A 15,005-nucleotide genomic window follows, 5' to 3' on the forward strand; every position below is an offset into this window, starting at 1 on the left:
AGTAGTCTCGGCCCGCTCACAATAACAATGACCGAGACTTTCAGTAATTCCTTTGCGTGACGTCTAACCCTCTTACGTCATAATGTGACGTCTTCAAATAGTTTCTATCACACACGTCGAACACTTTTGACCGAGACTGACGTAATCCATAGACTCGGAAATGTTAAAGTTTCTATCACAGACATACACACGCACGCACGCACGCACGCACATACGCACATACGCACATACGCACGCACAGACAGACAAAGTTACGATCGCATAGGCTACACTTACGTGAGCCAATTACACATAAATTTAAGATTACTTCTTCTTCTTCTTCAGCGTTCCAGAATTTTTCTGGTTACGTGTGAGCTCGTTTGCCCATATGGGTTCCCCACACTATACTCTGAGAGCACAGTCAGCTTCACTCCGCTTTCGTTGAGTAGGCATGCTGGGTATTTTCGTGTTTCCATAACCCACCGAACTCCGACATGGATTACAGGATCTTTTCCGTGCGCACTTGGTCTTGTGCTTGCGTGTACACACGAAGGGGGTTAAGTCACAAGCAGGTCTGCACATAAGTTGACCTGGGAGATCGGAAAAATCTCCACTCTTAACCCACCAGGCGGCAGCGACCGGGATTCGAACTCACGACCTCCCGATTAGGAGGCCGACGTCTTACCACCACGCCACTGCGCCCGTCTTAAGATTACAACATGGCAAACAAGAAGGGCAAAGCCCATACGACTCACATGCTTGACCTTGACATGACCTTGACCTTCAGGGTCAAGGTCAAATAACTAAACCTAGCAATGACATCATACACTAAGAACTGCTTTACACATTTTTCAAAAAACGATAGAATCAGCACTGAACTTGAAAACTACGGTACTGCTTCTTCTTTCCTTTTCTCCCCTTTACCCTCTCCCAGTATCTTTAGTCAAACCCTCCCTCCACGCTTTCACGCCTCCACATGCATGCAACGTACCCATGGTGAACGTACCCATAGCGTGTGGTCGGGCAAACTCCGACAGCTGCCTGAGAGCAGGGCTATCCTGGTAGGGGCGGGGCGTGTGTCGCTCGGCGTACAACCCATGCTGGGATGAGATGGAACTGCTGGGACCTTGGGACTCCACAGATACTGATTTGGGCGGTGTCTCTACCCGTCTCTGTCATGGTACGGAACAAGATTTTCATGAAAAAGAGATACTACTGTTGTGCTTTCAGCACTTCCATAAATCAGTAAGTACAACATTTAAATCAATGCAAGTACAAATTACTACCGATCACAGAGCCTGCAGTGTGTACAGATTTCAACAATTCAAAATTGTATTTTACACTTATATACCTCACCTCAATTTACACCTATATCCCTCAAAAATCTGCAACATCTAACACATGAAACTCAACTTGTCATAAATGGTTAAAACATTCACACCAGACCTGTTTACCCCCATAAGTGTTTTGGAGTAATGCTCAGCCCCAAAAATAGTAATCCTGGCACAAAAATAGTAATCATCCACATTCGTCGCCAATTACAACGCACATGACAACTGTGTCTGCGAAACGCAATCATGCACATAATATATCCATCATTCACAAACAAAACACATCAGTCAGTTTTTCTAGTCATCATAATTTCAAAGAAGATCACATCAAAAGCACATGCATCACTGATTCTTTTCTTTTGCTCGTAGTAGGCCTTTTTCAGTGTGTCAAGCGCTTCTCTACTGTACTTGCGCTTGCCGAATGAGTGAGGGCGAGACTTCACCACTAGAATAAGGCTCTCCAGCGTCTCATCAGACAGACATGATCTCTGGTCAGTCCTGTGCTTTTTCACCCCATTTTGCCATTGAAAAAAACAATGCCAAACATGTGAATTTAAAAAAAAAAAAAAAGAAGGTTTTTTTTTAAGATTTTTTTTATTTATGAAAATCGTAGTCTTGACACGGATAGCGGAATGGCGTATTTTTTGCAGAAAATCGTAATAAATTACGCCAAAATCGTAAGGGTAAACAGGTCTGTCACACACATCCCTCTGTTATCTGAATTGGTACTTGGGATCAGAGAAAGGCATCGGTTAACTCAGATCAGCCTGACAATCAAATATAGGGCCCAGACCTGCCAACTTTCTTGCTTTCTTTCTTTCTTTGGTGTTTAACGTCGTTTTCAACCATTCAAGGTTATATCGCGACAGGGAAAGGGGGGAGATGGGATAAAGCCACTTGTCAAATGTTTCTTGTTCACAAAAGCACTAATCAAAAAATTGCTCCAGGGGCTTGCAACGTAGTACAACATATGACCTTACTGGGAGAATGCAAGTTTCCAGTACAAAGGACTTAACATTTCTTACATACGGCTTGACTAAAATCTTTACAAACATTGACTATATTCTATACAAGAAACACTTAACAAGGGTAAAAGGAGAAACAGAATCCGTTAGTCGCCTCTTACGACATGCTGGGGAGCATCGGGTAAATTCTTCCCCCTAACCCGCGGCGGGAAGACCTGCCAACCTTGTGAAGCCTCAAGTGTAGCAATTTAGAATGAAGGAACATAAAATGCCCATTAGAGAGTATTCTGCAGTGCTACTTTTCAGTATAGACAATGTTTTATGACCCATTTTGTGACCGCTACACTGAGTGGGAAACAAAAAAAGAGTACCAGGACTCACAAAAAAATAGGCAACTGTTGCATGCTTGTGATTATTTGCTTAAGCGTAGCAATCTTTAGCTTGGCGTAGCAGCCTAGAAATTGATCTTAAAACGTAGCATGCTCTGAGGGCCCCATCTTGCTCACCTCTCTTGGTTTATCGTCTCTAGATGACTGATGTGATGACGATGATGATGATGTGGCTGATGATGAAGGTTTTCTGGCCCGCTCTTCTCGCCTCTTGGCCAGGGCCGAGTTGGGCATGGGTTTGAACACCAGGTCACACCGAGAACAGCAGTTACGATCCCCCCGGTCAAGCACCTTCATAAATCTGCACAGAACAAGAATTATAGGAGTGATGAGTGGGTTGTCTCCCTTCTTTTCTTACGCTGCCATGTTGTTTTTGAGGCCTATGGTCTGGTTGCACAGACTGATAGACAGACAGACACATGCTTAATGACGCGCTAAATACACAGAGACACACATGTAAATAAATACACACAGCAGAACGCAACCAGGCTCACTCTCTCTCCCTCTCATCCTTATTTTGGCTTCCTATTCTTCCTTTACTAACACTACACTGTTTTTGATGTTGTTTTCATGAGACTTTCAATTTAATTTTCTCCATCAGTATTCAACATCAGCCTCAACACAGACACCATCATCCCAATAGACATCTCTGGTATGTACCACGGCTTTCTCTTCAAATACGAGAAGAGAGATGAAATTAGAAAGTTTGACAGAATTGTCTTTTTAGGTATAACAGTGTCGGAAGCTTAGAAAGAATGCATTCAAATTTGAATCAACAAAACAATGTCAGTGTTTTGGAATGGTTTTGTAAAATTGAATGCATTCTTTCCAAGCTTCTGACACTGTTATACCGAGAGAAAAACCTGTCAAACTTTCTTTCTGTCCTCTCATATTTGTTTTTAAATGCAGCATAAACCTGGAAATGCATTGTCACTTTAAAGGTCATACATAAGGAAGCTTACTAGTTTTATGCTTTCCTCCTGTCCTAGGCCTCACGAACCCCAACACAAACACACATACACACACACGCATACATGCACACACACACCAGCATGCACATATACCGTACTTTCCGGGTGACAAGGCGCTTCTTATCTAAGACGCACCCCCTTCTTTTTAAAAAAAATTGTAATCCAGTCACCCATTGGACGCAGGGGGCCGATAGGGCGCACCAAAATGACCCAGTTTTTGCCATGAGAGGTGGTTCCCCTGTCATATCTGAGAGAGGAAACACTTCCTGTGTGCTCTGTGTGTGGGCCAGATCAAAGGCATTGTGATAGCTGGGTGGCCTTGTTAAAAGACACGACCTTCTTCCCAGGGGTCAATGACCCAGTTTTTGCCATGAGAGGTGGTTCCCCTGTCATATCTGAGAGAGGAAACACTTCCTGCATCGGGGTCAGTGACCGGTCAGTGACCAGTTTAACAGAGTGGAAATCTGTGTGTGCGGCCAGATCAAAGGCAGGGCAGTACCTAGTAGCTGAAACATGCATTATCACAAGTTGTTTGACTGGTACTCAAGCGGTCTCTTTGATTTTTTTCGTATTTCATACACCGATTAGGCGGGTTATACAAGACGCAGGGGTCGAACTCGAGGAAAAAAGTCGCGCCTTATGACCCGGAAAGTACGGTATACGAAACACACACACACATACAAAACAACACACACAGGCATGCACACACACACACAAATGTTGGTGATGCACACATGATTTGCATAAACACAATCATGTACACACACACTCACACATGTGCATGCACACACACAAACACACAAGCCCCAAAACACAAGCCAAGTTACACCCACATTGCTGAAGCAGATCGCAGCACCTCCTTGTTACAGGGCAGAGGGTTGGGGCCGGGCGTTATGGAACCTTCACGGTCAGAGTCCGAATCCTCAATCAGTTCCTCCACTATCCCCCCATCCTCCACCTTAATCCCCGGCCGCAGCGAGGGAGGGACACCGATACCAGAGTCCTGGCGACCAGACTCGGAGGAAAAAGGATGTCCGTCCAGTCGCAAGGGACCAGGTCCAGGCCTGTCCCCTGGACCGAAGGGTGGGTGGTGCGGCATGTTGCTGGTCAGAGATGGGGGTAGGGATGACGACGTCACCGTGGCTGAAGGGGGAAGGGAGGTGAGGGGTGGAGGGAAGAGGGAGCGGGGATGAGGGGGGTCCGTCGGAACACCGCTACCACCGGGCCCACCGCTGCCGCCCAAGAGCGGGATTTCCCTGGACTCGCGCAGAATGGTTTCCCGCGAATTGTCTCTCAGGCTGTCCGGCCCGACGAGCCCACCTCGCTCCACCAGCCCCCCTGCTACGGAAGAGTCTATGCTGGTGAGTGGAGGGGGGACAGGCATGTGGGAAGGAGGGGGCAGCTTCTGTTCGGATTGTGAGGTTGATGATGCTGCTGCTGACGATGATGAAGATGATAACGATTGTGGAAGCGGACGATGTAGGGTGTGAGATTCACTGTGCGAGTCTTTAGACGACGGTTCACCTCCTTCTCCTCTACCCGGTTCGCCCGGTTCTTTCTTGATGGGAACCAGACTGGGCGGGGGAGGTGGAGGGGGCCCTGCCAGTCTGGGACCCAGATGGGAGTACGGAAAGTACGAGGGTCCGTAAGGGGTGAACAAGGAGCCGCCCATTCCGGGTATAGGCTGGGGTGGACACACTGTTTGAGGAGGGGTGTACTTCTTCTCTCTCTCCCCCTCCCCACTCCCTGCCCCTGAACCCGAGCTCATGAGAGTGACTCCCGTGGACGACATCGACGTCATGGTCGACGAGGATCCCAACGTGGTAGCTGCTGCTGCTGTAGATAGCAATGAAGATGAAGACAACGACGATGATAGAGACGATGACAGAGATGATGTGGAGTGAGTGTTGGGGGGCTGAGAGGACACAAGCGAAGACACCGACAACCCCACGGGAGTCAACACTCCAGGCACCCCCTGAGGCAACCCTCCCGCCTCTGACGCTGACAGCGGCACTGCAGAACCCTCCGAAAGAATCCTGGGAGGTAGCGATGACAGACTCCCCACCAAGGGGCGTTGATGGGGATGGGGGTGGGGGTACAAGCCTATAGGAGGCTTCAAATCCCCAAACGTGGCTCCCACAGGCAAACCAGGGTTGCCGAGACCCGGCGGATAGCGTCCCGCCAAGCCGAACCCAAGAGGGGTGAGGTGCGAGTCCTGCGAAGCGGACACAACAGGAGCGGTACCACACGAGCTGGTGGTGGTGGTGGTGGTGGTGATGGAGGCGGTGGCTGCAGTGGTAGCGGAGGCAGTGGTTGGGCGGGGCTGGGGGTGGGGGAGGCCGGCGAGGGGTGACTGGGTGAGCGGCTCCGGCTTGATGTAGTCCTTGGCGTTCTTGAACTCGGTGTCCAGAGAGCTGGGGGTGGAGGGCTGGGAGCTGGCACTCAGGTCATCCTGCAACGCACAGCGCTCCATCAAACACAAGGCTTCAAGTCATACAGTGCAACCCCCCATTAAGACCCTCCCATTAAGACTCCCTCCCTCCCTTGCCAACGTTCCAAAATTCACAATGTTTTCTCAGTTTTTTGGTTCATAACCTCTGCAAAATGTACCTCTAATTTAAGGCTCCCTCCTTTTCTTGTTGATAACCTCTGTAAATTTACCTCTAATTTAAAACTTCCTTCTTTTTAAGACCTGATTTTCTCAGACTCTTGGAAGTCTTAAAATGGGGGTTCCTCTGTATCAAGTTACAGATTTCAGTCAAATTTTTTAGAAATGCTTACTTTGCATCTTTCAAATGCTCTTCTCTATTTTTAACAAAATCAGTTAGTGAATTTAAAAACAAAGTATTTCCTAATGCAGCCATGATGATAGGACACTAAACAAGTCGCGTAAGGCGAAAATACATTTAGTCAAGCTCAGTCGAACTCACAGAATGAAACTGAACGCATTGCATTTTTTCCGCAAGACCTGTCCGCCGCTCATGGCAAAGGCAGTGATATTAACAATCCAGAAAAGCGCGGTAGCAGTTGCGCTGAGGAGGATAGCACGCTTTTCTAAATCTCTATTCTTTTTAACTGTCTGAACGTGTTTTTAATCCAAACATATCATATCTATATATGTTTTTGGAATCAGGAACGGACAAGGATTAAGATGAAATGTTTTTAAATCGATTTCGGAAATTAAATTTTAATCATAGTTTTTATATTTTTATATTTTCAGAGCTTGTTTTTAATCCAAATATAACATACTTATATGTTTTTGGAATCAGAAAATGATGAAGAATACGATAAATGTAATTTTGGATCGTTTTATAACAAAATAATTTTAATTACAATTTTCAGATTTTTAATGACCAAAGTCATCAATTAATTTTTAAGCCTCCAAGCTGAAATGCAATACCAAAGTCCGGCCTTCGTCGAAGATTGCTTGGCCAAAATTTCAATCAATTTGATTGAAAAATGAGGGTGTGACAGTGCCGCCTCAACTTTGACAAAATGCCGGATATGACGTCATCAAAGACGTTTATCCAAAAAATGAAAAAAACGTCCGGGGATATCATACCCAGGAACTCTCATGTAAAATTTCATAAAGATCGGTCCAGTAGTTTACTCTGAATCGCTCTACACACACGCACGCACAGACACCACGACCCTCTATGTTAAAACATTTAGTCAAAACTTGACTAAATGTAAAAAACAAGTCGCGTAAGGCGAAAATACAACATTTAGTCAAGTAGCTGTCGAACTCACAGAATGAAACTGAACGCAATGCCATTTTTCAGCAAGACCGTATACTCGTAGCATCGTCAGTCCACCGCTCATGGCAAAGGCAGTGAAATTGACAAGAAGAGCGGGGTAGTAGTTGCGCTAAGAAGGATAGCACGCTTTTCTGTACCTCTCTTTGTTTTAACTTTCTGAGCGTGTTTTTAATCCAAACATATCATATGTATATGTTTTTGGAATCAGGAACCGACAAGGAATAAGATGTAAGTGTTTTTAAATTGATTTCGACAATTTAATTTTGATAATAATTTTTATATATTTAATTTTCAGAGCTTGTTTTTAATTCAAATATAACATATTTATATGTTTTTGGAATCAGAAAATGATGGAGAATAAGATGAACGTAAATTTGGATCGTTTTATAAATTTTTATTTTTTTTACAATTTTCAGATTTTTAATGACCAAAGTCATTAATTAATTTTTAAGCCACCAAGCTGAAATGCAATACCGAAGTCCGGGCTTCGTCGAAGATTACTTGACCATAATTTCAACCAATTTGGTTGAAAAATGAGGGCGTGACAGTGCCGCCTCAACTTTCACGAAAAGCCGGATATGACGTCATCAAAGACATTTATCAAAAAAATGAAAAAAACGTTCGGGGATTTCATACCCAGGAACTTTCATGTCAAATTTCATAAAGATCGGTCCAGTAGTTTGGTCTGAATCGCTCTACACACACAGACAGACAGACAGACACACACACACACATACACCACGACCCTCGTCTCGATTCCCCCCTCTATGTTAAAACATTTAGTCAAAACTTGACTAAATGTAATAAAAAAAGGCAGTCATTTTAATTATCTATGAAAGTATTTGAGCTGTTTCACAGAAAAAAAAACCATCCTTGCGTAAACATGATTCAGATATTCCATTTTATCAACAATAATGCGTTTAATTTTTCACCTCCAGAACACTTACATCAAGAAAAAATAATCACTGGCAGAGATAAAGAAAAGGTTAAGAATCTGCCCGCAAAGTACCTGATTATTATCATCAGAGTCGGCCTCGTTGCCCAAGTCCTCGTTGCCTGAGGCCTCACTGCTGTCAAGCATGGATTCTGAGTCGGAGCGATTCTTCTTGATCTTTCCCTCCAGGTCTCCTCCCCGCCGCTTTCTGTTCTTGCTGTCTGCTTTGTTCTGTGGACAAAACAACAACTTTCACATTGGTGTCACATCACCTACAGGGGTGGGTTTGAATCACATAACGTAACAAACAAAAGCTCACAAATGTGACCCTCCACCACAGAATGAGTCGCTTGTCACCTAGCGCGGTTCTGCGCTAGGCATAATATAAGTCCTGGGGGTGTCTGGTAACAGTGTGAGGGTCACCTTAGTCACAGGCGTATAACTCGAAAAGTTTTCGCTCTTTTCTAAAACGGTTTTTCCCACTGGATAGAGCGTAAAAAACTCTTTAAGAAAATGAAAAAATATGAAAATCATGCAAAGGTGACATGCGACTCATTCCGTGGTGGAGGGTCACATATGTTCAACAATTCTAACAAAAACAAAAAAAACGGTTTAGTGTTTTCTACAGTGTCCGTTTTGTTCTGTGGATAGCACAACTTTCAAATTGCTTCCTACAGAGGTGGGTTTGAATCACATAAAAAACAAAAACTCACAGATATTGTGTTTTCCACAGTTTCCTTAACTTTTCTTTTCCTGCTGATTTACCACAGATGTGCATAAGCATGAAATACCCAGATCCTTGCAACATGCAACAACAGACAGAATCACTGCAAGCTTTGATTTATGAAAATCTCCTTAATCCAGCAGGCTTCATCTCCTGCAAGCTTTTCTGTTTGTCAATTTTCTGTTCAGATTCTACTGTCCAGAATTGAACACCCTTAGTTCCATTCTTTTCATAAGGAATCTCCTTCATCTTCTGGGTTCATGGGCTGAAACTCCCATGTACACTTGTGTTTTTTGCACGAGTGGGTTTTTACGTGTCATAATGACCGTTTTTTCCCCGCCATTTAGGCAGCCATAAGCCTCTTTCGGGGGATAAGGATTCAAAACGTGGCTTGTCTCAAGTGACAGCGCACTGACTGGCATACCAACGCTCCCAAAGACAATGGTACACAATTTCAGCAAAGCTGAGCATGCAGTCACTTGAGGGATGTGCAGTTTTCTCTTTCAAGACAACCGCACAAAACATCAGCAGGGGTGGCCAAATCTCAAAATTTTAATTCGCCAGCCGGGCGAGTAACTTCAAGATGGCCCGGTACATCCCACAGTTCATCAGTTCAGTCGCATTTGACCGGAATTTTCATTGGCCAGCCGGGCGAGTTGCCAGGGTGTTTCTACTAGCCCGGCGGATTTTTTACTTGCCCCTAGCGACGCGGCGGACGATTTGGCCATCCCTGCATCATAAATGTTCAACGACTGTCCACTAACCGGAGTACTGTTCCGGTCCTTGACGGAGTCTTTCTCGTTGCTGGAGCAGCTGCCGGAGCTAGCCACACTGGGAGAGTTATGTCCCCCTTTGTTGCCTGTGTTTTCAATGTCGGGACTGCTGGTGCTGTTTCGATCACTCTTCTTGCCTTTCACTTCACCCTGGGTGACAAAATGATGGCCATTTATCTTACTGATCTCGCTTTTGCAAACTAAATAGCAATGGGCTCACTCCTATCCCACCTTCCAAGTATTTTCAACAAAGAACCTGCAGATTGTGTCTGTACAAAAACATAACTAGTGTTCTTGCTCTATTCTTCTTCTGCGTTCATGGACTGAAACTCCCACGTTCACTCGTGTTTCTTGCAAGAGTGGGTTTTTACGTGTATGACCGTTTTTACCCCGCTATTTAGGCAGCCATACATCTCTTTCGGGGATTGTTCTATCCAAATAGCGTACATTCAAGAAGATCAGTGAACGTAATGGTTTTTATTGCAACAATTAAACGTTCCTTTAACATACCTTTCTTGTTTTTTTTAATCTAACACTCAAGTAATCATATACATCCAATGTTTACAAAACCAAAAACTCACAGCAGAGTTGCCACGTCGTGTGCGCATATTGTGTTTTCCGTTGATGGTCTGGTCCTCCTCCTTGACGGGCTTGAAGAAGAAGGAGGAGGCGTCCTTGTCGCGTTCTAGCGGCCGCTCGTCCCCGTACTTCTTGAAGAAGAGGCGGCATTCCGTGCACAGCAGGCTGCGCTCCTTCCCTGCATGGTGCCAGTCTTTGGATACTGAAACACACAAATGTCAGGTGACGGTCAGACCTGGGAACCCCTGTTTTACACTTGGGAATATTTTTCAAACAATCTTGGTGTATTTTCAGAAAAATGAGCGTACTCCCCACATCATTTCAACATCCAAGCTTCAAACATGCTTCACACGCATCCGTCGCACCATTAATTGATACATTTAAAACAAATGTTTCTTTCAATGTTTACTGAATAAAAAAGTAATCATGTGACAAAATTCTGGATCGGCTTCGGGATGCGCTTGTGAAGAAAAGTAGTCAAGGAATTGTTCTCGTCGTATTTTTGTTAACTGACTGTACTGATCATATTCTAGACAATCGTGCGCACAAAATACGGCAAAATCGTATGGGTTCCCAGGTTCAGACATAACCATTGTGTGAGTGGATGTTTATGCCTGATATTAATGGGGCGAAGTCGACTTCACAAAGCTAGCTGCACGAAGCTTTGGTGCTGAATTTTTGGTAAAAAGACTTTTCTAAGCTCTAGCAAAATCTACTTCAGGCTCAATAAAGGAAGGCCTTTACAGGAGTGACAGAGAGTTATGACTGTGAGTCAAGGAGAACGGTCTGTGGAAGAAGTACTGTTAGAAACAGCTTTGAATGTTTTCAAGATTTTGACAGGGTCTGGGTGCTGAGTGTTGTGTTTCTATAACCCACCAAACTCTGACATTGATTACAGGATCTTTACTGTACGAATTTGGTCTTTTGTCTGCCTGTACGTACGAAGGAAGATAAGGCATTAGCAAGTACTCTAAGTCTACCTGCATTAAATAAACAAACAAATATTGTAAGATACAAAACAGGGGTGGTTAGCACAACAAAACCCTAATTAAGGACAGGATATAAAGAATAACAATACTGAAATGACCTCGCACAACCAACACAAAACCCTAATTAAGGACAGGATATAAAGAATAACAATACTGAAATGACCTCGCACAACCAACACAAAACCCTAATTAAGGACAGGATATAAAGAATAACAATACTGAAATGACCTCGCACAACCAACACAAAACCCTAATTAAGGACAGGATATAAAGAATAACAATACTGAAATGACCTCGCACAACCAACACAAAACCCTAATTAAGGACAGGATATAAAGAATAACAATACTGAAATGACCTCGCACAACCAACACAAAACCCTAATTAAGGACAGGATATAAAGAATAACAATACTGAAATGACCTCGCACAACCAACACAAAATCCTAATTAAGGACAGGATATAAAGAGTAACAATACTGAAATGACCTCGCACAACCAACACAAAACCCTAATTAAGGACAGGATATAAAGAATAACAATACTGAAATGACCTCGCACAACCAACACAAAACCCTAATTAAGGACAGGATATAAAGAATAACAATACTGAAATGACCTCGCACAACCAACACAAAACCCTAATTAAGGACAGGATATAAAGAATAACAATACTGAAATGACCTCGCACAACCAACACAAAACCTCCAACACTAAACCAGCTCACTCACTCACACGCCCACAGTGGAGGAGAGAAAAAAAAAGCCTCCAATGATCCTTTAAACAGATGCGTGCAGCTGAGAGTGAAAGCAAGAGGAACACCATCACAACTTGATGAACAGAGAAACAAGCTCAGCCTGGCCGACAGGCAAGAAAATAAACCCTGCATTTTTCATGATCACTCCCTCCTGCTAGTCTGAGAAAGGAGTTAGAGCCATGAATTTCTCACACAAAACACCAAGCTGACAATTTAAGCACTACACAGCTTAGCTCTCTCCTCCGAGCCTGCTAATTTATCAGACAGGCTTAAAAGGCTGCCAGGCGTATGAATCAGTTAAAACTTCCGCTTTGAAGGGAAATACAGCCTTGCTGGACTCAAAGAATGGTTTACAGGGTAACTTGTGCAAGTTTGTGAATGTTGCATGAAGTAAAGAATCGGGCGAGATCAAATTGATTGTGTCTGTACGGTACGCAGAGTGCATGACACCCCAAGTACTGAGGAAAGGCTGTTTACATTTCAAAAGGACTTGTTCAAATATTAATTTGCAAGAAACTTACATCACAACGTCTTTTCTTATTCCTTTTCACTTTATTTGGACTTCTCTCTCTTTATTTTGTGTATCTTTTACGACTCGCTTAACCGAACAGTTATTGAGTCATTGTGCAGTCATACAGGTTAATAGATAGAGATTACACGCCGAGTCTCAGTGATTATCAAAAATAATGGTTGAAGTTAGCGGATCATGAAAAATGCGAGCTTTAGCGAGCTTTTTCATGACCGCGAACTGAGACCATTATTTTTTATAATCACTGAGACGAGGTGTGTAACCTCTTTATTCCTCCTTTCTTCAGTTATTCAAAGAAAAGAGGAGTTTTTTTGCGAAAGTTTGATCGAATCCTATTCTCTCAACCAGTCAACCTGCGCAGGCGATCGATTAATGCGCGGGTGTATAGTTCCGTGCAAATCATTCCATTCTGTTAACACTTCTTGTCAGTTTTCCTATTTTGGGCTAAAATCAAGTACACAGATATGCTGTTATTCTGCTGTGGCGGCAAAGGCAGATATTGTGTGTTCTGTATATGTTTTGGTATCGGTTAGGATAATGTTCTTTCGTCAAATGGGACTAGCAGACGAACTTTTGCACCCGTGTTCCAACGTTAAAAACTGTATGAAGTTAAGTTTTCTGGGGAAAATAGTGTATGAAACCGCTTTATGTTGTTTAAATTGATGAGATATGTGCATTTGGTTGCGTGTGATCTGTTTATGTGTGAGTTTAGATAGAGCGGACAGCGTCAGATAAACTCTATTTAAACGAGACAGATTAGCCGCGGGTGGAGGAGGAGGATGTTAGATACTTGAGGTAGGCCTAAAGGGATCAGTGTTGGCAGGTAGGGAAGAGAGGGTAGTAAAGCAGGATATCAACACTTAGGCCCGTAATTAGAAAGAGAGGGGAGAGGAGGACTTGTGAAAGTCAAGGAGAATAGCCCAGCCGCAATGTCCATGTTGCCGGGGGGCTTGCACGTGTGATGCATCAGCGGGGGTCTATAAGAACGGGAGAGCAACACATTGTGGTCAGTCCTTACCAGCGCGGCGCAGCGGGCATATGCCAACTATTTCTTACTGCAATATGGACTTCGAATTTGGAGCGTGGGCAACAGATCTGCCTTTAACGGTGGTTAAAGTTCTCCAGGATGAGGAGTTGAACACCCTCAATGTGCTGAGAAATGCGACTGCCCAGGATTTGGAGGGCCTGGGTCTCAAGCGTGGCCACTACGTAGCGCTGAGAGTAGCAGTGGCGGCCCTGCAAAAGCGAAGCGGGGGAGGGCCACTATCCCAGCGGGTGACTGAGGAAAAAAGCGTGGAACCACTCCAGGGACTGTTAGGCGGCTTGTCACTGCAGCCAACAGGTGAGACCTCCTATCTTTCCATTCTGGATTTTGTGCCGGGGTCGATGGCGGCCGAGGAAGAGGTGACACTCGGGGGAGGTGTCATCCTAAAACTCAACCAGAGACCAAAACTTGACAAAGTCTCCCCCTGCCACTGGATTGTGGCAAACGCACGCATCATGGCGAAGTTGAGTGCTGAGAAGCCCGGGTTTGACTCGACCGCCTACCTCCGGTACACAGAGATGATAGGCGAGCTGGGGGCCAGATACTTGTGGCAGTCGGTGCTTCTGTACGACGACGAGTACAGAAGGCGCCAGTCGTCCAGCGGATTCAAGTGGGGAACCCCCAACCCCCACCTGTCCACGGTGATCCTGCGGGACCGGCTCCAGCATGGCGTCCAAGACAACAAGGGCGGCAAGGCTACGACGGCCAGCGGCGGTTCCCGGCGACCAGCGGGACCCAACGGGAAGGAAGTGTGCTTATTGTATACCAACAAAGGCGACTGTCCCTATGGGTCCCGCTGCAGATTCCTCCACGTCTGCGACACCTGCGGCATGGGCCACCCCGGCAAGGACCACAAAGTGACAGCTACCACCTCCCCAGCCTAGGACACAGCGCAACGAATTGCCGACAAAACGGTAGGCCCCACCTTCAACAGCCCGTTCCCTCAGCTAGATTCCAATAAGTGCGAATTTCTCGGAAATAGTGATTCCATTAATGCTAAATCTCAAATGTGGCACAAGGTGCTAGAAGGCGATCACGACAAAACCTTTTTATTAGATGGCATAAGAAACGGTTTCCGTGTAACAGAAGAGAGTAGGGCAGGCGTACTAGACGTAGAGCAAACAAACCATAGGTCATCGAACGAACACCATAAAGCTGTGGAAAAAGAGCTATTAGATCAGATAGAAAAAGGTTATTACATTGTAGCTAGTAGAAAACCAACTGTGGTAAGCGCTATCGCTGCGATTCCCAAGGATGATGGCAGCATCAGGTTGATCCATGAC

At 44.8% G+C, this 15,005-nt stretch overlaps 1 protein-coding gene across 1 annotated transcript in view; it reads right to left on the reverse strand.

Annotated features, from left to right (window-relative positions):
• Window positions 1–15,005, reverse strand: part of LOC138977850 (arginine-glutamic acid dipeptide repeats protein-like) — a 195,617-nt gene that overhangs the window by 17,893 nt on the left and 162,719 nt on the right. Inside the window, exons 12-17 of the mRNA XM_070350457.1 lie at window positions 10,406–10,605; window positions 9,816–9,974; window positions 8,403–8,558; window positions 4,469–6,087; window positions 2,782–2,965; window positions 971–1,151 (exon numbers count right to left, since the gene is read on the reverse strand). Coding sequence (XP_070206558.1) covers window positions 971–1,151; window positions 2,782–2,965; window positions 4,469–6,087; window positions 8,403–8,558; window positions 9,816–9,974; window positions 10,406–10,605 — 2,499 coding nt within the window. The remainder of the gene's footprint in view (window positions 1–970; window positions 1,152–2,781; window positions 2,966–4,468; window positions 6,088–8,402; window positions 8,559–9,815; window positions 9,975–10,405; window positions 10,606–15,005) is intronic.

The sequence above is a fragment of the Littorina saxatilis genome, linkage group LG10, assembly GCF_037325665.1.
Source record: "Littorina saxatilis isolate snail1 linkage group LG10, US_GU_Lsax_2.0, whole genome shotgun sequence".
In the NCBI taxonomy this organism is placed as follows: Eukaryota; Metazoa; Mollusca; class Gastropoda; order Littorinimorpha; family Littorinidae; genus Littorina; species Littorina saxatilis.